Here is a 26,194-nt window from a genome sequence, read left to right on the forward strand (position 1 = left end):
CCAGTGCGGCTTATTGCTTGTATACCATAGCTCTTAGGAGCTGAGCTTGCACTGATCTTAAGAAATTTTATATATGTGTTAGAATAGGAAATGAAGTGAGTGATTGGTTTCCGGTGAGAGTGGGGCTGAGACAGGGATGTGTGATGTCGCCGTGGTTGTTTAACTTGTATGTTGATGGAGTGGTGAGAGAGGTGAATGCTCGAGTGCTTTGACGAGGATTAAAACTGGTAGGCGAGAATGACCATGAATGGGAGGTAAATCAGTTGTTGTTTGCGGATGATACTGTACTGGTAGCAGACACAGAAGAGAAGCTTGACCGACTAGTGACAGAATTTGGAAGGGTGTGTGAGAGAAGGAAGTTGAGAGTTAATGTGGGTAAGAGTAAGGTTATGAGATGTACGAGAAGGGAAGGTGGTGCAAGGTTGAATGTCATGTTGAATGGAGAGTTACTTGAGGAGGTGGATCAGTTTAAGTACTTGGGGTCTGTTGTTGCAGCAAATGGTGGAGTGGAAGCAGATGTACGTCAGAGAGTGAATGAAGGTTGCAAAGTGTTGGGGGCAGTTAAGGGAGCAGTAAAAAATAGAGGGTTGGGCATGAATGTAAAGAGAGTTCTATATGAGAAAGTGATTGTACCAACTGTGCTGTATGGATCGGAGTTGTGGGGAATGAAAGTGATGGAGAGACAGAAATTGAATGTGTTTGAGATGAAGTGTCTAAGGAGTATGGCTGGTGTATCTCGAGTAGATAGGGTTAGGAACGAAGTGGTGAGGGAGAGAACGGGTGTAAAAAATGAGTTAGCGGCTAGAGTGGATATGAATGTGTTGAGGTGGTTTGGCCATGTTGAGAGAATGGAAAATGGTTGTCTGCTAAAGAAGGTGATGAATGCAAGAGTTGATGGGAGAAGTACAAGAGGAAGGCCAAGGTTTGGGTGGATGGATGGTGTGAAGAAAGCTCTGGGTGATAGGAGGATAGATGTGAGAGAGGCAAGAGAGCATGCTAGAAATAGGAATGAATGGCGAGCGATTGTGACGCAGTTCCGGTAGGCCCTGCTGCTTCCTCCGGTGCCTTAGATGACTGCGGAGGTAGCAGCAGTAGGGGATTCAGCATTATGAAGCTTCATCTGTGGTGGATAATGTGGGAGGTTGGGCTGTGGCACCCTAGCAGTACCAGCTGAACTCGGTTGAGTCCCTGGTTAGGCTGGAGGAACGTAGAGAGTAGAGGTCCCCTTTGTGTTTTGTTTCATTGTTGATATCGGCTACCCCCCAAAATTGGGGGAAGTGCCTTTGGTATATGTATGTATGTATTACTTTTCGTATAGTTTATTTATTTCCTTTATTTACTGGGCTATTTTTCCCTGTTGGAACCCTTGGGCTTATAGCATCCTGCTTTTAAATTATGTTATTTTCATTAGTAAAATAAATTTTTGAATATACTTACCCGATGATCATGTAGCTGTCAACTCCGTTGCCCGACAGAAATCTACGGTCGGGATACGCCAGCGATCGCTATACAGGTGGGGGTGTACTCACCAGCGCCATCTGTGGTCAGGTACTCCAGTACTTCTTGTCAACAAGACCTCAATTTTCTCCTCGGTCCACTGGTTCTCTATGGGGAGGAAGGGCGGGTCATTTAAATCATGATCATCGGGTAAGTATATTCAAAAATTTATTTTACTAATGAAAATAACATTTTTCAATATTAATCTTACCCGATGATCATGTAGCTGATTCACACCCAGGGTGGTGGGTGGAGACCAGTATACATGTTAACAAAGAAGCTAAGTATCCCGTATTTCATTTTTATTAGTTATTCAAAATAACAATAAAAAATAAATAAGTACCTGGTAAGGAAGTCGACTTGAACCATTACTCTGCCTTTAATAAGTACGTCTTCCTTACTGAGCGTAGCGGTCCTCTTAGGATGCTGAACGACTCTTAGGTGCTGAAGTATAAAGGGCTGCAACCCATACTAAAGGACCTCATCACAACCTCTAACCTAGGCGCTTCTCAAGAAAGAATTGACCACCCGCCAAATCAACCAGGATGCGGAAGGCTTCTTAGCCGACCGTACAACCCAAAAACAACAATAAAAGCAATCAAGAGAAAGGTTAAAAAGGTTATGGGATTATGGGAATGTAGTGGCTGAGCCCTCACCTACTACTGCACTCGCTGCTACGAATGGTCCCAGGGTGTAGCAGTTCTCGTAAAGAGACTGGACATCTTTGAGATAGAATGATGCGAACACTGACTTGCTTCTCCAATAGGTTGCATCCATAACACTCTGCAGAGAACGGTTCTGTTTGAAGGCCACTGAAGTAGCCACAGCTCTCACTTCATGTGTCCTTACCTTCAGTAAAGCAAGGTCTTCTTCCTTCATATGAGAATGAGCTTCTCTAATCAGAAGCCTGATGTAGTAAGAAACTGCGTTCTTAGACATTGGTAGCGAAGGCTTCTTAACAGCACACCATAAGGCTTCTGATTGTCCTCGTAAGGGTTTTGACCTTTTCAGATAGTACCTAAGAGCTCTGACTGGGCAAAGTACTCTCTCCAGCTCGTTACCCACCAAGTTGGATAGGCTAGGGATCTCGAACGATTTAGGCCAAGGACGTGAAGGAAGCTCGTTTTTAGCCAAAAAACCGAGCTGCAAGGAACATGTAGCCGTTTCCGAAGTGAAACCTATGTTCCTGCTGAAGGCGTGGATCTCACTTACTCTCTTAGCTGTTGCTAGGCATACGAGGAAAAGAGTTTTTAATGTGAGGTCCTTGAAAGAGGCTGATTGGAGCGGTTCAAATCTAGATGACATCAGGAACCTTAGGACCACGTCTAGGTTCCAGCCTGGAGTGGACAACCGACGTTCCTTAGAGGTCTCAAAAGACCTAAGGATGTCCTGCAGATCTTTGTTGGAGGAAAGATCCAAGCTTCTGTGGCGGAAGACCGTTGCCAACATACTTCTGTAACCCTTGATCGTAGGAGCTGATAGGGATCTAACGTTCCTTAGATGTAACAGGAAGTCAGCAATCTGGGTTACAGTGGTACTGGTTGAGGAAACTGCATTGGCCTTGCACCAGCTTCGGAAGACTTCCCATTTAGATTGATAGACTCTGCGAGTGGATGTCCTCCTAGCTCTAGCAATCGCTCTGGCTGCCTCCTTCGAAAAGCCTCTAGCTCTTGAGAGTCTTTCGATAGTCTGAAGGCAGTCAGACGAAGAGCGTGGAGGCTTGGGTGTACCTTCTTTACGTGAGGTTGACGCAGAAGGTCCACTCTTAGAGGGAGAGTCCTGGGAACGTCGACCAGCCATTGCAGTACCTCTGTGAACCATTCTCTCGCGGGCCAGAGGGGAGCAACCAACGTCAGCCGTGTCCCTATGTGAGAGGCGAATTTCTGAAGTACCCTGTTGACAATCTTGAACGGCGGGAATGCATACAGGTCGAGATGGGACCAATCCAGCAGAAAGGCATCCACGTGAACTGCTGCCGGGTCTGGAATCGGAGAACAATACAAAGGGAGCCTCTTGGTCATCGAGGTAGCGAACAGATCTATGGTTGGTTGACCCCACAGGGACCAAAGTCTGCTGCAAACATCCTTGTGAAGGGTCCACTCTGTGGGGATGACTTGACCCTTCCGGCTGAGGCGATCTGCCATGACATTCATATCGCCCTGAATGAACCTCGTTACCAGCGTGAGCCTTCGATCTTTTGACCAAATGAGGAGGTCCCTTGCGATCTCGAACAACTTCCTCGAATGAGTCCCCCCCTGCTTGGAGATGTAAGCCAAGGCTGTGGTGTTGTCGGAGTTCACCTCCACCACCTTGTTTAGCTAGAGGGACTTGAAGTTCATTAAGGCCAGATGAACCGCCAACAACTCCTTGCAATTGATGTGAAGTGTCCTTTGCTCCTGATTCCATGTTCCCGAGCATTCCTGTCCGTCCAATGTCGCACCCCAGCCCGAGTCTGATGCGTCCGAGAAGAGACGGTGGTCGGGGGTCTGAACAGCTAACGAAAGACCTTCCTTGAGAAGAATGCTGTTCTTCCACCACGTTAGAGTAGACCTCATCTCTTCGGAAACAGGAATTGAGACCGTCTCTAGCGTCATGTCCTTGATCCAGTGAGCAGCCAGATGATACTGAAGGGGGCGGAGGTGGAGTCTCCCTAACTCGATGAACAGGGCCAGCGATGAGAGTGTCCCTGTTAGACTCATCCACTGCCTTACTGAGCATCGGTTCCTTCTCAGCATGCTCAGGATGCACTCTAGGGCTTGGTTGATCCTTGGGGCCGACGGAAAAGCCCGAAAAGCTCGACTCTGAATCTCCATACCCAGGTAAACGATGGTCTGGGATGGGACGAGCTGGGACTTCTCTAAATTGACCAGGAGGCCCAGTTCCTTGGTCAGATCCATAGTCCATCTGAGATTCTCCAGACAGCGACGACTTGTGGGAGCTCTTAAAAGCCAGTCGTCTAAATAGAGGGAGGCTCTGATGTCTGCCAAGTGAAGGAATTTCGCAATATTCCTCATCAGTCGCGTAAACACAAGAGGTGCCGTGCTTAGGCCAAAGCACAGGGCTTGGAATTGGTACACAACCTTTCCATAGACGAATCTCAGGAAAGGTTGGGAGTCTGGATGGATGGGGACGTGAAAGTATGCGTCTTTCAGGTCTAAGGAGACCATCCAGTCCTCCTGCCTGACCGCTGCCAGGACCGACTTCGTCGTCTCCATCGTGAACGTCTGCTTGGTGACATAAGCATTGAGCGCACTGACGTCCAGCACCGGTCTCCAACCTCCTGTCTTCTTGGCTACCAGGAAGAGACGGTTGTAAAAGCCCAGGGATTGATGGTCCCGGACTATGACCACTGCCTTCTTCTGTAGCAAGAGCGACACCTCTTGTTGCAACGCTAGCCTCTTGTCCTTCTCCTTGTAGTTGGGAGAGAGGTTGATGGGAGATGTAGCTAGAGGGGGATTGCGGCAGAACGGAATTCTGTATCCCTCCCTCAGCCACTTCACAGACTGAGCGTCTGCACCTCTGCTCTCCCAAGCTTGCCAGAAGGTCTTGAGTCTGGCTCCTACAGCTGTCTGGAGAGGAAGGCAGTCAAAACTTTCCTCTTGTGGACTTGGAACCCTTCTTGGACTTGCCACGGTGACTGTCTGCACGGGTACCTCCTCTGCTGGAGGTTCTGCCACGAAAGGGCGGGATGAACCTGGAAGCAGGTGTATCAACTGCTTGGGGGCGGTAAGGTTTGGTCACGGAAGGTAAGGTCTTAGCCTTACGTGCAGAAGAAGCCATGAGGTCATGCGTATCCTTCTGGAGAAGAGCGGCAGCCATCCCCTTAATTAACTCCTCCGGAAACAGACACTTAGAAAGAGGAGCAAACAGCAACTCTGACCTCTGGCAAGGGGTGATACCAGCAGATAAGAAGGAGCACAGATGTTCTCTTTTCTTGAGGACCCCTGATACATAAGAAGCCACAAGTTCGCCAGACCCATCTCGTATTGCCTTGTCGATGCTGGACATGATCAGCATGGCTGAGTCCTTGTCAGAAGGGGAAGTCTTCCTGCTTAAGGCTCCCAGACACCAATCGAGAAAGTTGAATATCTCGAAGGCACGAAAGACTCCCTTTAACAAGTGATCAAGATCTGAAGAGGACCAGCAGATCTTCGAACGTCTCATAGCCAACCTGCGGGGAGAGTCAACCAGACTTGAGAAGTCGGCCTGGGCAGAGGCAGGAACCCCCAAGCCAGGTTCCTCTCCCGTGGCATACCAGACGCCCGACTTAGAAGCCAGCTTGGGAGGAGGAAACACAAAAGAGGTCCTTCCCAGTTGCTTCTTGGACTGCAACCAGTCCCCCATAACCCTCAAAGCTCTCCTTGATGATCTGGCGAGAACAAGCTTGGTAAAGGCAGGCGCAGTAGACTGCATGCCCAGAGCAAACTCGGAGGGAGGAGAACGAGGGGTTGCAGACACAAAGTGTTCAGGGTACAACTCTCTGAACAAAGCAAGGACTTCGCGGAAGTCTAAGGAGGGTGGCGAAGACTTGTGTCCTTCAACATCAGAATGAGGATCATCTAGATGAGCAGCTTCATCCTCAGAAACCTCCTCACCCGACAGTTGAGTTGTAAGAGGCAAAGGCAGAGCAGCAAGCTGAACGGCTGAATCCTGCAGAACGGGTGCATGCGTACCTGCGGATCCATCATCATGCCTCTGCTGGACGGAGTGTGAGCTGGTAACAACAAAAGCAGAGGGCCGGCGTGAGGGAGGGTCTGCGGTGGGCTGAGGAGCATGCGGTGTGGTATGCAGAGCATGCTGTAAGGCATGCGGCTCATGCTGCATGGCATGCGGCTCATGCTGCATGGTATGCGGCTCATGCTGCATGGGATGAGGCTCATGCTGCATGGTATGAGGCTCATGCTGCATGGGATGCGGCTCATGCTGCATGGTATGCGGCTCATGCTGCATGGCATGCGGCTCATGCTGCATGGAATGAGGCTCATGCTGCATGGGATGAGGCTCATGCTGCATGGGATGAGGCTCATGCTGCATGGTATGCGGAGCATGCTGTAAGGCCTGCGGAGTATGCTGAATGGGTTGAGGAGAATGCCGCATAGTGCTGGAACCCGGCAACTCCCGATGCGGCAGCTCATGCATGTAAGCAGAAGGTGCAGCACGAACATGCGTCTGGCAGTGAGGACTGCGCAACGGTGGAGGAGCTCTCACAGGAGGAGGGGTGTTAACCTTCTCTGCCTGATACTCCTGCATAAAAGCTGCAAGCTGAGACTGCATAGTCTGCAGCATGGACCACTTAGGGTCTACTGTGGTTGGAGCAGAGGCCTGTTGAGGGACCACTCTACCTCTCTTAGGAGGTGTGCAGTCATCAGATGACTGCGGCGAGTCCGAACTGACCCAGTGGCTACACCTGGGCCGTTGGACTAGCTCGGAAGGGACCTTACGTTTGAGCGGTCGTGAGACCTTAGTCCACCGTTTCCTCCTGGAAACCTCTTCTACAGACGAGGAATGTAAGGGCTCATTCGTCTGGGAGTGGAAGGGACGATCCTTAGCAGATACGTCCGCAACCACTGAGGATACATCTGTGCGCCGATCAAGGCCTGCCGAACCCTTTGGTCCTTCGACATTGCTTCTCCCCTGGGCTTGGGAGCTTGCAAGAGGTCCCGGACTGGGAGGACGACTGGCACGCACAGATGTATCCTCATGCGCAACACTGACACTGACACTATGCACAGCACTAGCACTAACACTTCCCACTGCACTCTTCGCTTTCAGCTCTCTGACATCCGCCAAGAGCTGATTGCGGTCACTAACCAACGACTCCACCTTATCACCGAGAGCCTGAATGGCACGCAACATATCAGCCATTGCAGGCTGAGCACTCGTAGCAGGTTCGGGGGTCACCACCACAGGGGAAGGAAAAGGTTGAGGGGCATGGGGAGAGGAAATATCCAAAGAGCGAGAAGAACTCCTCCTATCTCTCTCCTTCTCTAACCTACGAGTATATCTGAGGAATTCATTAAAATCGAATTCCGAAAGCCCAGCACATTCCCCACATCTATCTTCCAATTGACAGGATTTTCCCCTACAATTGGAACATACGGTGTGAGGATCAACAGAGGCCTTCGGAAGACGCCTATTACAAGTCCTAACACTACATCGCCTATATTTAGGAACTTGGGAATGGTCAGACATCTTGAATTCTAGAAGTAGTCAAAGGGGGAATTCCAAGGTAAAGCAAAGATCGTTAACCAATGAATCAAATTAATACCAAAAGCTTGCTAAGCTAAGGTTAAAGCTTCCTGTACAGCGAAGGCTAAATTTCAGAGCAAATACTTCACCAAATCGTGAACAAAAGACTCCAAAATCAACAGCGTATCCATGTAGGTCTTGCCGGTGGCACGACAGAGGAAAAATTGAGGTCTTGTTGACAAGAAGTACTGGAGTACCTGACCACAGATGGCGCTGGTGAGTACACCCCCACCTGTATAGCGATCGCTGGCGTATCCCGACCGTAGATTTCTGTCGGGCAACGGAGTTGACAGCTACATGATCATCGGGTAAGATTAATATTGAAAAAGGGTTGCAGCTTAGTTAGTAATAATGATAATGATAATACCAAGGCACTACACTTACTTTAGTTTTCCTATCTCTTCATGACCCACCTCTATCATAGTGTGTGAGTCAGAAGTATGAAGATTAGGAGAGGTTCATAGAAATGAATTAAATTTCAATAATATAATTTATTTCTTTACTCGCCTAATGTTCATATACATGCTCACTCTATTCCCTGGTGACTAATGAAGTCAAGAGGATAGGATATTAGTTTGGACTTTGAGATTGATTTATGTTGATATTAACCACCAGAAAATGGGAGATTGTTTAATTTTTGAGGGTAACATCAATATTGAGTCCACTTTGAGGATAAAGCAATATGAATATCAGGTGAGTATAGGAATAACAAGATTTTATTATAATTCAGTTAGTGCTTGCAAACCTCTTTTCTTTGTTTTAGTCTACAGTACTTCAGTCTTTATATGAATTTTCAGACCTTCACAATAGAAATATTTCCAAAATATATTTGGTTTATTCAATTACTTACAGGGCCAGAAGAAGATATTCCTCGCAAACTAGAATACATGGAGTTTGAGTGCCATGCCCCCTCAGATTACTTCAAGGATCGCACATCTCCATATTCTACAATTACCTATCGCCCACAGTCATGTTTTGTATGGTCAAGACTTGGTCCACAAATTAAGCCTATAGAAAAAGCAAAAGAGTTGATGGCCAAGTAATTTAGTTGCTTGATTGTTATAAGAGATTTTTTTATTTTCTGTACCCTCTTTAGATAATAGAGTTAGAAGTTTTATATTCATGTTGTTGTGTCCTCTCTACTAGTATGATAGGAAATTTTTGACTTTTATGTCCCCTATATTTTATATATTTTCCTCTGTTTGAGGTTATTTTTTAATCATCTTAAACGATTTTTAATGATAATGAAAAATATAGCTAGAAAACTATGCAGTGATAACATTAACCAAAGTCCAAAAATTGATATTTCAATAGGTAAAGAAATTGACTCGGCAATTGAATTTTTATCTACATATCAGTAAATACAAAAAATGAAGAACAAAGGTTGATTGTGTAGCTCATATTAAGTACTATACTATAAAATGATTAATAATGATCAAAACTCTGTACAAATGCTCCTAGCTTTATGATATTTTGACTTTATGATGGCATAGATGTGAGAAGTATAGTGTATGTAGGTAGGAAAATTAATACATATATTGAAATTATTCATGAAGAAAGATAGACTATCTACTAAGAGTTTTTGGCATTTCATTTATTATATATAGTGCAGTACTGTACTGTAGATAGCATTTGTTTCTATTAATCTCCCTGGGTGTTCATATTGCTGCTTCTCCAGTTATCTCTGTCGAACAGGGGCGATCGCACTAATTCTAAAGGCGCTCTCAGATTGTTTACATACTGTGTTTTAAGATGTCCTCCGTTGTTTAGGGAATTATTTCTGGAAGGTCACCCATTGCCTTTGTGTATCATGTCAGAGGCAATTCAGTAATTTAAAATCCTTGTGAAGAGTATGTCACTCACGGTACCACTCATGAAAATTTTTCCAATGGTTACTGATCAAGTTAACAGCTTTAGCTCAAAAGGATGTTGCTGTTAGTTCAGGGGAGAAACCGGGGTAGTCTAAGCTAGTTGATTACTGTATTGCGGGATGACAATGATATTGATACAACTCCACTTTTAGACAACACAAGTTCAGCCATCTTTCATTATTATTATTATTATTATTATTATTATTATTATTATTACTATTATTATTATTATTATTATTGATAGCAGCTAAGCTACAACCCTAGTCGGAAAAGCATGATGCCATAAGCCCAAGGGCTACAATAGAAAAAATAGCCCATTAAGGAAAGGAAATAAGGAGATAAATAAATTATATAAGAAGTAATGAATAATGAATATAAAATATTTTAAGATTAGTAACAACGGTAAAATAGATCTGTCATATATAAATTAGGAAGAGAGACAAAAACTTTCACTGCAAGTTCACAAAAAGTCAAATGAAGAAATACATGAAAAAAGAACATACATAGATGAACTTGCTGAGGGATTTAACAACCAGATGAACTTCTGAAGTTCCACAGATTCAACTGCCCAATCAGGAAGATAATTCTACTATCTGTTAACTGCTGGAATATTATTATTATTATTATTATTATTATTATTATTATTACTTGCTAAGCTACAACCCTAGTAGGAAAAGCAGAATGCTATAAACCCGAAGGGTCCAACGGGAAAAATATTCCAGTGAGGAAATGAAATAAGGAAGCTACAAGAAAAGTAATTAACAATTAATGAAAAATATTTTAAGAAGAGTAACAACATTAAAATAAATATTTCATAAATGAACTATAATAACTTTAAGAAAAAACAAGAGGAAGAGAGATAAGATAGAATAGTGTGCCCGGGTGTACCCTCAAGCAAGAGAACTCTACCCTAAGACAGTGAAAGACCATGGTACAGAGGCTATGGCACTATCCAAGACCAGAGAACAATGGTTTGATTTGGAATGTCCTTCTCCTATAAGAGCTGCTTACCATAGCTTAAGAGTCTCTTTTACCCTTACCAAGAGGAAAGTAGCCACTGAACAATTACATTGCAGTAGTTAACCCCTTGAGCAATGATGAATTATTTAGCAATCTCAGTGTTGTCAGGTGTATGAGGACAGAGGTGAATATGTAAAGAACAGGCCAGACTATTCGGTTTGTGTGTAGACAAACGGAAAATGAGCCGTAACCGAAGAGAAGGATCCAATGTAGTACTCTCTGGCCAGTCAAAGGACCCAATAACTCTAGCGGTACTACCTCAATGGGTGGCTAATGTCTTGGGTAACCTACTACCTACAATAAGCCTTCTAGAATGCTATCTAGTATTGAGCCTTAGAATAGAGAAGACTAAACTGTTAGAATTAACTGCATACCTAGTACAGTACTACAGACAGGATGGTACAGTTTGGGAAGATCTAAATGCAAAGGATGGTCAGAATTATGAAAAATCTTATGCAACATGCATAAAGAACTAACTGAACGACATTGCTGGAGATTAATATCTAGAACAGGAATAGGAAATTTAATAGACCACAAGTTTTTTTTTTTCAACAAATTAAGACGAAATTCAGCATTAATTCTAATTTCACAATCTCCACTGGCCATATTGGTTTTGGCAAATTTTTCATAGTCGGATACCTTTCCTGCCGCCAACCCTCCCCATTTACCCGGGCTTGGGACTGGCACCAAGTTGAGGCTGGCTTGCCCCCTCAGTGATCTGGGGGCAGAAATAAACCACAGAATACAAGCAGGATGGAAGAATTGGAAAAAAGTGTGTGGGGGTACTATGCGACAGGAAAATAGGGGTCAAGTTGAAAGGTAAAGTACACAGGACAGTTGTGAGACCGGCAATGGTGTATGGAGCGGAGATGTGGGCAATAAAGAAGGCAGAAGAGAAGAAGCTGGATGTGGCAGAGATGATAATGTTGAGATGGATGTGTGGGGTGACAAGAAGAAAAAAGATACGGAATGAAGTAATTAGGGGTACCACAGGTGTTACAGAACTATCAGATAAGATCCAAGAAAGTAGACTGAGGTGGTGTGGTCACGTCATGAGAAGAGATGAACAGTATATTTGGAGGAGAGTGATGGAAATGGAGGTACAGGGAACGAGAAGGAGAGGGAGACCAAAGGGATTAACCGGTGATGAAGTGTGGGATAGAGGTAGATGGAGAATGCTGGCCAGAAACATCGTCCCCACATAAAAGTGAGAAAAGATGCAGACAAAGAAGAAGAAGATGAAATTCAGCAGCTGAAGACCCGACAGGAGAACTATACAGTACTCGAAACAAGGCAGAATGAAAGAATTGAAGCATTTCTTCAGAATAGATTGATCACCAAAAATCATAAAAGACTCGTAGTTAGTCAATTTCGTGTGTAGTTGAAGAAGAAACGGACTGATGTGTTTCTCATCAGTAAATTTGCAATCAAGTATAACACCTAAAATTTTAAGAGTTGTGTATAGATTTGAACATTTCAATATAGAGATCTGATGCTGAGGAGCCATGGGCATCAGCCTACTTACAATCATACTTTGAGTTTTGTTAGGGTTCAACTTCATTCCCCATAATTTGCACCTTGGACGAATTTTAGCTAGATCCCTATTAAGGGATTCAGCATTAGCAGATGGAATGGATGCAAAGAGAGTAGTATCATCTGCATATGCAACAAGCTCTGGCTCATCACAGGTTTACTTTACTGTGGTAATTTCTTACTCATGTTTTTATTACCTTTACAAGACTGGCTGTAAAAAAGATATAAACATTATTTTAGGTTCTCTGTATTTGCATTCCCATAATTCCAGTCGCTCTATATGACATCTAGATTACGAGGCATAAGGCAGAGTCGGGTAGCTGGATCCTTATATCTTTTTAATTTGGAAAATGGCTTTTCATATCGTAGATGCTCTTTACGATGTTTTGTTATTAGTGTGGTATCAGCATAGCTAGTAGGTTACATCTCGTGTTCACTCTAGATAACAGCATTTTCATTTGCTTCCAAGCCTGGCCTTCAGATCATCAGGGGCTTGCTTTAGTATGTTAATTTTTTAAACTCAGGTTTTTATCACCATTACCATTACAATTTGGGCTGAGAAACAGACTTAGATATATTGGATTATCTCTAGTTAAGAATTATAGTTAATAATTAAAAGGTTAGTTTTCTAATTATTGTAAATATATGAATATTCCTTTGCCATTACATTCCTTGGGAGGTGCTGTTACATAGACATCTATATCCTTGGGAGGTGCCATTACATATGGTTAACATTTCAGCCATAGGCCTCAGCATGTGAACATCATGGACATTCCAGTTGTAAACAGGCTCAATGTTAGGAATTAGCACGAGAGAAATCTTACAATAAACCAACTTGTCACATTTTTAAGTTACGTTCTGATGCGATTTTTTCACCAAAGTTCAGACACAGCTGTTACTTAACGATACAACATATGCATCTCAATTCCTTAATTTTGTGGTGAGTAAACGTCCTGTTGGGTACCTCAAAAGTCAACTTGGTTTTAGTTTCATACATTATTAATATTTCAGGACTAACCTACTCAAGTTTCACCCCTATACTAATTGCTCAAGTAATAACTAGGGGCTCATCAACACCATTCAGTAACGGATAGCGTTCTGTTGGCTTTAGTGTCTGCTAAGCTCATAAGTGTATTACTAGTGTTGTTGATTAAGGTAGGCTTTGGGAAACACAATATCTTGTCTCTTTTATCTTCCTTCAGGGGCAAAAAGGATTTTAAGATTAAGAGTCTGACTCAATATTTTTCATATCCCTTCACTAAAAATTGATAAAGACAGTTCATTGGAGAATAGTTCTTTTGATCCAATAAGAGCCGTATTTGGACAAATGAAAGGTAGTAGAGGTCGTGGCCCCTAATCACCCTCAACCAAAATGCTCTGGCATTTTTTGTTAAAACTGTAGTTATAGAGGTGCACAAAAAATTAGTTCCGTCAAAAAGTGCAGAAGAGTGAAGGTACATGATAGGAGCACAGCTACTTCTCTGATTTTCTGTATAAATCTTTCTTTGAAAAAGTTTCAGCAACAGAACAGTGTTCTCAAAATGTTGTCCTAAATTGGCAATCTACAGTACAGTACTATAATTCTAATTATGTTAGTAACCAATCTGGAATCCCCTATTTCAAACAGTAGTTTAAACAGTTTATCAAAGTAAACTAGACTAGTAACCTAGGCTACATTAGTAACCCATGAGCTTGTTGCATTCCTTGTATTGAAATTTATCACTCTCTTTCCTTCATATGACCCCAATTGCACTTCCCTCAGAGTGTGGGAGTTAGTATTATGAACATCAGGGTAGATTCATAGAATTAAACCGGGTTTCAGAAGAAGCAATATGAAGATCAATTGAGTATAGAAATAAGAAATTTTAATATTAAAATTTTATTTTTTATCGTTACCATTGATAAGAAAAGGGCTATTCATTACACTATATTACATATACTGTACAGTACTTGAATGACAATAATATAGTTTAGTGGAACATTATGTTGAATAAAGACATGTCACTTTTGCTGAGATAGAGAGAAAGCAAATTGTTGCTTTAATTATATAGTAGTTATGTATCATATTTTTATAAAGCTGTATAGTCTTTAATACTTTAAAGCCCTCAAAACATTCCGTGAGCTTCAGTTATGTGATGGAAGTTGAGTGTAAAACATTTAATGTTTATTTAAAATAGGCAACTTTATACTTAATGTAGTGGCATCTACTTTGTATTGGTTAATAACCCTGTAAGTAATACTTGTAAAGGGTTAAGTACAAGGTAATAAAATGTAACTTTTTTTAGTATACAGTAGTACTGTAATGGTATACAGTGCTTAATGTTCAACTGCTTCAAATCCAATGTTCCCTTGAGATCAAAATGGACTTGAAAGATCATGATCACCCAAGGGCTTTCCAATATGTTCCCAAACAACGACAGTGTAATTTTTCATTTTTATGATTATTATTAACTAGAACTGTACATTATATTGTATAATACAATACAGTACACATAAGAATGTAGCATATTATTCCTTTGAAATTTCCTTGTGTAAACTAAAATTTATCAGCTCTACAGCTATTTCTTAAGCCAAATCTACCCAAACTGGCAGTTGTCATAATGTTCTGTTTGGTATTTGTTCCGTAACTGAAATACAAACCACGCTATTTACATGGGGTGATTACTTCGGCACAGTCGATGACGAGCCATAAAGTTTGAACGAGGGTTTCCTACCCCACCGCTAGTTGGCGGGGGGTAGGGAGGGGTAGCTAGCTACCCCTCCCCCTCACACACACCGGAGAATACTCCACTTTACTTTTTGGCTTGGATAGAGATCGGAGGTCTCTCCTATCCTCACTTGACGGCCATTATTGTTTTGTCTTTTAACTTACCTTTTCTTATACTTAATATATTTAAACATTACTGATGTTTATGTATATTTTTGTGTATAGAAAATAGTAAGTTTCCTTTGCTTTCAGTGTTGTGCAGTGTGTGTTGTGTACGTCTACTAAAGTTTCGCCGGCTTAGGCCTCTTCGTGATCACGGCCTTTCACTTCTAGTCCACCATGGTTGCCTTTCGTGGAGACCGGCCATTCTCTTGAGGTCGTTCACCTCTTACTCTGTTCTACGTCTACTATAGTTTCTCAGAACCGAGTAGCTATTTCGTCTTATTTGTCTCAATTATTTTTACGAATATAATTGTGTTTTAACTTTTCAGCTCAGGGCTCACGTCCCTCGGGGGTCGGTGATCCTTGGAACATTCAAAGTCAGTTGCATAATTATGTTATAATTCTGTTTTGTTAACCTTCGCCGCCGCCCCCCCCCTCACCTGGGCATACCGGGTGGGGTAGGGGGGGTGCATACCTTCTTTCGTTCTTATGTTCTTTCCCTCGGGGTTTTCTCTTCGGAGTTTCACCCGGGGGAATTTCTGTTAAATAATTATTGTTTTATTTTCCAGTTTACGATGCTGTTTCTTCGTGCCTGTTGTGTGCCTTCGAAGCAGAGCTGTCCTGGGAGTCGGCTTTGCCGCCGTCTCTCAAGGCGTTCGTCAGGGGCGTTCCCTTCTCTTAGAAGTTCCCCCGTGACTACTGCCAGCTCTTCATTGCATCCTAGAACGATAAGGAGGTTCGCCTCCAGGGTAGTTAGTTAACTTCCCTTTTACTTTCCTTGGTCCTTGGCGGTTATGCTCTTGGGGCTGAGTGGCCGCCCTTGTGACTTGCTCAAGGGCCCATCCGCGCGCGGTTCTCCGCACGCGATCGTCGACGGCCGTTCGCCGCCGATCTTTGGATTCGGCGCTAGGCGCACGAGCGCTGACGATCTTCACAGTACGCGTGAGCGCCGAAGATCGTTCCGTTCGTGGGATGGTTTCCCGCGCGCGACCATTGAGGCTCACGCAATCATCGCACGGATCGTCCGCGCGCGGTTTCCCGCTCGCGATCGTCGTAGATCGCCCGCGCGCGGTTTCCCGCTCGCGATCGTCGTAGATCGCCCGCGCGCGGTTTCCCGCTCGCGATCGTCGTAGATCGCCCGCGCGCGGGCACCAAGGTTCCCACTCGTGATAGCCGACTATCTTGTCTCGCGCGCGAGCGCCGACAATCTTCGCTTATGCGTGAGCATCGAAGATCGTTCGGGCTCGCGCAAATCGCCGTCGATCATCTTACATAGTTGGAGATCATTCGCACGCGGGCACTATGGGTCCCCGCTCAGTGTCTCCTCGCGCTAGTGCCGACGATCTTCGTACTCGCGTAGGCACCGAAGATCGTCAGCGTTATTCTTCCGCACGTGGGATGGTTTCCCACATGCAATCCCCGACGGCGCTAGCACCGGCGATCTTTTTTCGCCGAGATCGTTCGCGCATGGGATGGTGTCCCTCGCCCACGATCTTTCACGGCAAGCGCCAGCAATCTTCAGACGCGGGGATTGTTCACGCGGTCGCCGATTCGCCCACGCGGGTATGCGGGCATGCGGGCATGCGGGCGCAGTTATTCTGCTACGCATACTTTATTCACGCGCTACCCAGATCTGTGCTTCTCCCGCGATCGTCAGCGTGATCGGCGCACCGTTCTCCGACACAACCGCTCCCTGTTTACATCAGGGCTTATGGCGGTCAGGCCACCTCCGCGTTTCCCTCCCCCGCAGCGCAGAGCAGCGCCCTCTCTGGAGGTGGGGGGAGGTTTCCGGACAGGTCAAAGGTCTCTTCTCCCTTCACTGCAGATTCTCTACGGGCGAACCCTCATGTGTCATCTCCCCCAGAGGATCGAACGATCCTCTTCCCTCCAGAGGGACTCCCTGTCAGCGCGAGGATTGGTCGGCATCCCTGGTGGGATGCCGCCGTCAGAGCGCTCAAGCAGGCGATGAGCCTGTGCCTTCTGACTGGGGTCACTAATAAGTAGCAGCTTCCTCTCCCCCTGAAGGGGGTGAGAGGAATCCCTGGCATGGTATCTTCCCAAGGACCATCCTGTCCCTTCGCGAGTCCTTACGCAGGCGATGAGCCCTCCTCAGACTCCATCTCCTCTCCCCTGCAGATGAGCTTTGCCCATCCCCAGGAGGGTCGGAAGACCCGGTCCTCTCCCCCTTCACTCCATAGGGAGAATCCCCGCCTCTTCCTGAGGGTCCTATCATGCGGAGGGGCGAAGCCTTACATCCTTCATCGCTGGGGTCCTGTTTCCCTCCTAGGAGGGATCCTAAGGCCCTGTCTTCCGCAAGGATCCGACAGGATCCAGTTGGACCCTTGGGGCATGTCTATGAGTTTCCCCAGGAAGAGCCTCCGGGGATGGGAGACCTTGCTGTCAGTCCATCAGGAGGAGGGGCTTCAGTGGTCAGAACTTGCGTTCTGGCAGGTTCTGGCCCCCAGGAGGAACCTCAAGGGGATCCCAGATTTTGAGATTCCTCTTCGGTAAGGGAAGGATTCGGTCCTGGGCCGAGTTTTACTCACCCAAGGACTCCCTTACGCCAGTGCAGCTTGTCCTGGTCTCAGGGAACGGAGAGCGCCAGAGTTTTGAGCCCCTCCCTCCTTTTGGGTAGGGATCGGTGAGGGGACGGGCCCTCCGGGCGGAAGTCCAGTCCATGTCGGAGAGGCGCCCCTCCAAGAGGTGGCCAACGGGTTTCGAGGCCTCCGTAATCGTCTCCTTCCCTTCTCAACTCTGTACAGGGTTGTCAAACAGTCTCCGTTCAGCATAGCGACAGCAGACGCGGTCAGCTTTGCGGTGAAACCACAAGTCTTCATGGGCACACTGGTCTGGTAGGACTCGTACTTCCGGTCCTGGTTCACCCATCTTCAAGGAAGTACTTTGGAGTCCACCTGGAAGGCGGGTATACCAGTTCAAGGGCTGTGCTTCGGCCTCTCCACGGCACCTCAACAGTTCTCCGATACTTCCTCTCGGATCTCTTCACGGGCTCTCAGCATCGGCATCCGGCCACTCCGTTTCCTGGGTGGCTGGCCGATCCTGGCAGACTCGAAGGCTTCCCTTCTTCGTCATCGGGACAAGCTCCTCAGACTTTACCAAGTTCTAAAGATCATGGTGGTCCCCGAGGAGTCCTCCCCGCAGCCCTCTCAGAGTCTGGTATACCGAGCCTGGTCTTAGGCTCCTATCTCCCGTAGCCTTCCCTTCAGACGTCAGGGTACCAAGGCAGAGGAAGGTCGCGAGACCTTTCCTCACACGAGAAGACCCTCCAGCCCAAGGTTGTTACGTCTCTCCTCCCTGGCCCGTCTGGTTTCCACAGTCGCCCCAGGTTGAGTTCTCTCTAGTGGCGACTCGGGGCGCGGGGGAGTCGGGGGCACGTCTCCCCAGACGCCGAGACCCCTAGGGGACAACCGGTAAAGACGAACCCATAGGGGTGGGAAGCTGACGAGGGCCTACAAGAGGGAGTGGTCCTTCTCGTCCTTCCCCCTAACTTGATGCTGTTTTCGGACGCGTCAAAGAAAAGGGGGGGGCCCACGTTCTGATCTACGGCTCCTCAGGCCGGGGGTCAGAACCAGGAAGAACCTTCTCTAGTCCTACTAGAGACGGAAACCGTGTTTCTGGCTTTTCAGTGGGTCCACCTAGCCTGGCGGACTACTCTGTGGTTATGAGGATCAACAACACCACAGTGATGGTTTTTTGGCCCAGACAAGGAGGTACTTTTCAGTACAACCATCCCATCCTGCGGTAGAGATACCGGGATGGTCCGAGTCCCCCTCGGTCTCCTTGGCAGCTCGCTTGATTCCAGGCAAAGGAATGGGCTTGCCGACAGTCTGAGCAGTGTGTCACGGACACCACATTCCGAGTGGTCTTTGGATCCTCAAGTGGCCTACAAGTCCTGCCTTGGTGGGGCTCCCTCGGTGGACCGGTTCGCTACAGCACTGAGCTGCAAGCTCCCGCTGTACTGCTCCCTGGTCACGGATCCCAAGGTAGGAGGCCTTCCAGCAACGGTGGGACACCATCGATGTGTTGCCTCCGTAGCTTGCTCCTCTTCCCGCCGGGAGTCTATCCAGCATCTCCTCAAAGAGAGAGGACTTTCGCAACAAGTGGCGAAAAGGAGGCCTGGACACCTGCGCAAGTCTTCCGCAGTAGTCTCCCAGGCGATAGAGCGAGTTTCTGTGACCGGTGTCGGGGAGAGGGCATCCCTCCACACGTTGCCGCTTCCAGCAATAGCGGAGCCCCTAGTGGGATTGCGGGATAAGTGTGCCTTTCAGTTTCGACTGTGAAAGGCTATTCCTCAGCCTTGAGTCTTGCCTCCTGGCTCTAGGGACAAACTTTTCTCCCCCCGCTGGAACTTTTCCTTCGCATGCGAAGCCTTGTCCTCTCCTGCCCTCAGTCGAAGGTGATACCTCCTCCTTGGGACGTGGTTCGAGTCTCGAGTCGCTAAAGAAACACCCTGACGAACCATTACGTAAGTCCCCAGCCCACCACCTTTCTGGGTAGACAGTGTTCCTGCTAGCTTATCTTCAGCCAAGCGAGTCACATGGTCCCTCTTACGACTTCGCCCATTCAGGGGGTTAGGGGGAGGCAACATTCAGGTTCATCCCTGAGGTTTGTTGCCGAGACTCACAATCCGGGAGTGCCGGACCCGCTTCGACTCCTTCCAGGGTTCGAGTCTCCGTCCTGTAGCAGATGACTCAGTCCATCTCCTACCTTGCCAGTAGGGGGTCCGAGCTGGTGTCTTCAGAGAACAGCTGCAGTTCGTCTCCAGGTCCAAGTCTCGTTCGTGGATCCTGGGTAGCGAGGAGAAGGGTCTCCAGGAGTACCATCTCGGCCTGGATTCGCAGGGTGCTACACCCTGCCTTGAATCCTGACCCTTCTCCGTCGCACCGCCCTAGAGCCCATGATGTCAGGGGCTTAGATACGTCCCTGCCCTTTATGGAGCATCTTTCAGTGATGCAGGTCCTACAAGCGGGGATGTTGAAGCTTCAGACCTTCTTCTCAGCCCCTTACCTGCAAGACATGACCCACAGGAGGCTCGATACGTTTCTATTGGCCCTGTGGTGGCTTCACAACAGCTGGTCTAAACCTCAGGCTCCTTGATGGACAAGTAGCAGAAGGTTGAGGGCATTGTTACTTGGTGTTAGTCTGCATGAATGAAAAGATCTGTCTGGCCCTTATCCTTTTCTTCATCCTCTCCTCCCACAGAGAAAGCAGCATCCTGGGTTCTCTGCACAGCTGACCTCAAGCCACTGCAGGTAGACCATGCTTCCTTGTGTTCCTAGTATTAGGTGTAATACTGTCATGTCCCCATACCCTGACGAGGTGGTATTGGGAGAGTCCTAGCCTGGATTCCCTTCTGAGGGACTCCAGGGCAACTGCCTGGGACAAGTCACTTTTCACCTTCGCACACACCTTACGTAGACCGCGGCAGTTTCACAACTGCCAGCGAGGAATAGGGATTCCCTATTGTCCGAGTACTTGATCGCTTGAATATGGAATCCCGGGCAAGCCAAAGCCAGTATGGCCGGGACTTACCACCCTTCCTAAGGGTTAAGTCACCCCATGTAAATAGCGTGGTTTGTATTTCAGTTACGGAACAAATGACAAATTCGTAGATAATTTGTATTTTTCCTAACTATACAAACCTTAGCTATTTACAGTTATGTGCCCGCCAGCCCTGTCCCCCAAGATAAGTCCTACCTCTAAGTAAAGTGGAGTATTCTCCGGTGTGTGTGTGTGAGGGGGAGGGGTAGCTAGCTACCCCTCCCTACCCCCCGCTAACTAGCGGTGGGGTACGAAACCCTCGTTAAAACTTTATGGCTCGTCATCGGCTGCGCCGAAGTAATCACCCCATGTAAATAGCTAAGGTTTGTATAGTTAGGAAAAATACAAATTATCTACGAATTTGTCATGTTCAGTACACATTTACAAAGATAACAATGTAGTGAAGTTAGGTCTTATGTGTCTGTTGCAAGTTTAGAAATTGTAGTTTGAGTCAGAATTGCTGAATTCAGAGTGAAGATACTAGCTATGATGTATTCACTTGAAAAATATTTATCTTATTAACATGATTACTGCTTTTGATGATTACAGTAATTAATACTTATGTATTCTGTATTGAACCCACAAGAACAATTACTCTCGACTCCAAGCCTAAGAACTTGAGAGCAAATGTTTGCAAGGAGAATTTTGTATGGTGTAGTCACTTTCAACCAGAAATAGTTGGCCTTTATTATGGTACTGAAGTAGAATTAAGATATAACTTATCCTTTTAACCAAAACACACAGAATTTCAGAGCATGTGTTAGCAAGATGAGAAAAGATTGATGCTTTTAATTTAAACTAAAATTATTTCTTGAATATGAATTAAAATTCACTGTCAATACTTTATATATGCATACTATATTTTAACACTTTTAACAAAAAATAGAAATAATTCTTATAGAAGCACAAACACAAGCTCACATTTTGAAGTAAGTCACATGCACTTTATGATGCAGATAATATGTACCAAAGGTCCAAGTAGGAGAAAGTGCACATTGCAGATCATGATGGGTCGGTCTCCCTGGCAGCAAAGAACCCATCTTCTAAGTAAGATTTTTATGTTTTAAATTTTAATATATTTGATAAGATGAAGTTTGTTGAGATATAACTTTATTTGCTCATATGGTAACTGTTTGTATTTTCATTTCTTTTTATTTTCAAATTCATATTTGATTTTAGGTGTTTTGTTTCCAACTTACTATGAAGTCTAGTGTAACAAAATTACATCCTAAATCAACGACCATCGATAGTTAATTTCGATAAAAGCGCTTTTCAAGTGTGTAGGTACACAGGGCCCAGGATTCAACCCTAATTCTGAAGGCTTAAAAAATTTAAAAAGTGTATCAAGCCAAAGTTAATAATAAAGTTTGATCTGCCGCATTGCTCGGGGAACCAAGGGAAGGTTAATGTTTTTGATTCCTGGTGAAAATCTGTTTGTTCCTACACAAATACAAACCATCGTCCTTCACAAAGGAGAACGAAAGAGCGAAGATGGAATACGGCAATTAAAAATTTATAACGTGGTGTTAAGGGGGCCGACCGCCTGATTTTTTATGAATTTTTTTCAAATCAACGAAAATGAGTAAATTTGCCCAAAGTCATCTCTGGCATCCTTTCTATCACTGTGGCAAGTTGTATGGCAAAATATTAAGAAACAACGGAGATATGATAAATTTGAAAACCCTCCCCTCTCATTTCTTCGAAGTCAGGGCAGTATGGTCCGTGGATTTGATCTTTGTCTGTCCTTTGAGTTAGTTATTTTCGTTATTCATTTTATTTCTCTAAATTTTATTTATTTGATTTATCATACATCTGGCATTGTGGGTCCCTCACAAACTCTCCGCCACAGTAAGTTGAAGTTCAGTCTGTGCTCTCTCATTGATGTATATGAATTGTCTTTTAGCACTCCGTGTTTTACCTTTTATTCAAGGTTCTATCACATTCTAAAGTAATTCATAACGTGAATTAACATTCATTTATGTATTTTATTCCTTACATACATTTCATGCAATGAGTGCCTTATGTTATCCCCCGATAGTATAAAAAACAAAGGTTTACCTTTAAAGCTGTTTTTCTCGGTTTCACTTTTTTCCCATTCAAACGGTTATAACTTTCGTATTTTAAAACAAATTTTAAAGATAGCTATACCACTTCAAAGGAGAAGAAAAGCACATTTTTCTCATGAAACAGATTTGTAATAAATGAAATTTGGGGCTTAGGAGTTTAGAGTTTAACTTTTTATTGAAGAAAAATTAAGAGATTCATATAAATTTTTTCTTTCCTATCATTGAAAAAAATGATTGCTAGAGATCTTTGCCCTTGTTATATTCTTTCTTTCTAAGTAAGTTTCATTGCAATAGCTTTAGAAATAAAGTGCTAGAATCAAATCTAATTTTTTTTTTATCCATAGAATTGAAACAAATTATCCAAATGTTTTGAAATTTTTGTGAAAAATTACCTTATCTACATATAAAAGCTGTGTGAAGTCTTTCGAATTCGGATAATAATTTCGTATATGGCGGTCGGCCCCCTTAATGACCAACAGGTAGTTACCTGTCGGTTGCGAGAGGTGACCACCCGCCTGCTGGCTCACTTAGATAACACCCATCAGTGGGAACTTTCCCTCTGATTGAGAATATTTAAAGACTCTACTAATAAGTTGCTTTCTCTTTTTCCAGTGTGTTTGGCTTTGAGTGTTTGTGATTTTGGTAATAATGCTTACCAAAATGCGGAAATACCCTGGAGTGTCGCCAAAGATCTGTGGCCTTTTTATGAGTGTAGTGATTGTGTATCCTTACCAGACATAGCCTGTTTGCAGATGATATGCATTCTCTCAAGCGTCACCTTGTGATGACTGTCGGGAATGGTTATCCATCCAGTGGAAGAAGTACAACAGGAGGAGAAAGGAGAAGTTTAAAAGGGATTCTTCGCCTGCAGGGTCTTCCTTAAAGTCGAAGACGACTTGATTCTTTGACTCCCGGTACTCTTACTTTGGACTCTTCTCATTTGGTCTCCTCCTGGGGCCAATTGAGCAAGAGTGGTGGCTAATTAACTTTAGGGCAAGACCAGGGACGAAGGGGTTCTTCCATTTCCCCAAGAGAAATGGTGGGGCCTCCTTATTTTCAGGTATTGGATGCATTATGGTTGTTGTGGCCTTTTTTTTTTTTTTTTTTTTTTTTTTTAGGATAGAAGGTTCCCCTTCTAAAAGAGGAGAAACTGCAACAAGCCCTAGTAGCGAGATGCCAACAGGAGGTTCCTGACATATCAAATGTTGACCCTCGAGTGTTTTCCAAGAAGTCTTGTGCCTTTTCATTTCCTTCAGAGCTTACAGTAGGAGATGTTGTCTCAATGCCTTTCTTCTTTTGAGAGGATGGATGAGCAACTGTCCAACCCTCCCCCTTCAAGGAGGTGTCCTCCTCCTCAGCCCTCTGAGCCTCAACCTTTGCAAGATCCTTCTTCTTTGGATGTACATCATAGGTTAGCCTCACCTCTCCTCCTCCCGCAGGTTTCTCAAGAATAGACTACTTTTCCAGACAGGCTTCCAGATGGGCCTCTTCCAGACACGCATCACCAGTGCATGCATTCAGACTCATCTCTTCCAGGTGATCCCTCGCAGAGAGTCTCTCTCCTAAGGGCATCTCATTCCTATGTCCCTCACCCTAGCTTGCTTCTCAATCTAAGCAAGCTTCTTCCAGACGCTCCACACACTCCAGTGCTTTTCTGGAATGTGCCCAGCATGTTTTACATTCCAGGTTTTCAGGTCCCAGGCGAGATTCCAGCTCCTCTTCTAGACGCACTTCACCTTGCATGTGTCTGGAACCAGCGGCACTCCTCCAGGATGCGCCTCACCCCAATGCGCCTCAACTTCTGGACAGATATCTTCCAGACATGCTTCTTCTGTAGGAGTTTCTCCTTCATGTGCTGTTTTCAATATGCTTCAACTTCTGGGTGTGTTTTTATTGGACGAGCATTACCTACTAGTTCAGCTTCTGGACATGCCTCGCTTACTAGATCAGCTTCTGGACGTGTCTTATCCCAACCAGCCTTACTCCAGTGCTCCTCATCCAGAAGGCAGCCTTCCAGATGGGACTCGCCTGTTTCCAGACGCATTTCTTAATGCACTTCTCGAGCACACTACTCGCTCTTCCAGAGGGAATCCAAAGGACATATCCTTCTGAATGTGCTAGGAGCCTACCTTCATAATACACTAGACGCATCACCCTAGAATGAGCTAGACACTTCATCCCAGAGCGTTCTGGGGCCAGGGCCCAGAATGCTTTAGGCGCATTTCAACTGAGTGTGTAAGGCGCATCACTCCAGAATGCACTAAGAGACCTTCCTCTGAGAGGTCTAGGCAGCCTTCTCTTAGATGCACAAGGTGTGTCATCCCAGAACACATTAGGTGCATCACACCAGATTATTCTAGGTGGATTTTGCCTGAACGTGCTAGCTGCATTTTGCCAGAGCCTTCTTGGTGCCCTTTGATTGGTAGATCAGGTTGGCTTGATCTCGAACCTTATCCCGCTTGAGATTCAGATAGACATCCAAGGCTCCGTTTTGAATTCACTGGGAATTCTTCCTCCAGACAGTTGTCTGGAAGACGGTCGATAGGATAGGTCTTACGCAAGTAGACTCTCCAATAACGGGCGAATCTTGAAAGTGAGTGAAACATCCTTCGTCTATCACTTCACCAACATTGGAACCTAGACTGTCCAGGCTGGATCCGGAATTTGACCCCAGGGACGTGGGCAGACAACGGGTGCCAGTCAACATCGTTCCAGAAAAAGAATTAGGAATGGTACAGGATATGCCACCCAGAGGGGACACTCGCGTAAGATCACACAGATGGTCTCTTTCTCCCAGGGAAATTACTCTGATAGACAATTACAGGCTATGGCCTCTAGAATTTGATTCCAATTACTCACCACCACTCATGAAGGCCAGGAAGGATGTTGGAAAGGAACGACTGGAACAAGTCAAAGACATCCCCAAGGACCGTAAGAACCCCTACGAGTTATCTCTTTCCTATGGCAGCTGCTTCCAGGTGAAAGGAGAGTAAGGATTGGAAAAGTTCCCAAGTCCTCGGCCCTCATGGATCCAATGATATTCAAGCACATCCCATGTCTCCTAGTGTAGAGACTTCTCTCCGGACACTTCTTCAGTTCCTTCGAGCTAGGGAGGGTTGTTATCATAGATAATGACTTCCTCTTGGGATTGATGTGGGACAATCACCTAGGGGAAGATCGTGATTATGAATCGGCGATCCTAAACCTTTGGATACCGAGGAAAGTGAATCCGATTCGACTTTCCTCCAAGTCCTTCGGTGCATCAGAGGGTCAACAAATTGATAGAAGCACTTTCATCTCCTCCCAAAGGCAGGAAAGTGACCATTGATAACCTGGTAGCTCTAGGCCTCGCCTGGAGCTCCCTTGGTCAATTCTGGCCTGGGAAGCATTTGACAAGGTCAATGTACAGATTTCCTGGGAGGGGGATTCATGGAGAGCGGGAAAGTTCCCGCCTGATTCCTGCGTCTTTTTCTAGGCAAAGGAAGTACAGTACCATAAGACTCAGGAGGTCCATCTTTCCCCTCTCCCCT

General features: G+C 45.4%; 1 protein-coding gene across 1 annotated transcript in view; it reads left to right on the plus strand.

The window, feature by feature from the left end:
* The window catches only part of LOC137642689 (GATA zinc finger domain-containing protein 1), an 81,909-nt gene extending 67,236 nt beyond the window's left edge, over window positions 1-14,673 (plus strand). Inside the window, exon 4 of the mRNA XM_068375471.1 lies at window positions 8,599-14,673. Coding sequence (XP_068231572.1) covers window positions 8,599-8,789 — 191 coding nt within the window. The 3' untranslated portion in view covers window positions 8,790-14,673. The remainder of the gene's footprint in view (window positions 1-8,598) is intronic.
* Window positions 14,674-26,194: the final 11,521 nt, after the last annotated feature.

This window comes from Palaemon carinicauda, chromosome 6 (assembly GCF_036898095.1).
Source record: "Palaemon carinicauda isolate YSFRI2023 chromosome 6, ASM3689809v2, whole genome shotgun sequence".
Lineage (NCBI taxonomy): Eukaryota > Metazoa > Arthropoda > Malacostraca > Decapoda > Palaemonidae > Palaemon > Palaemon carinicauda.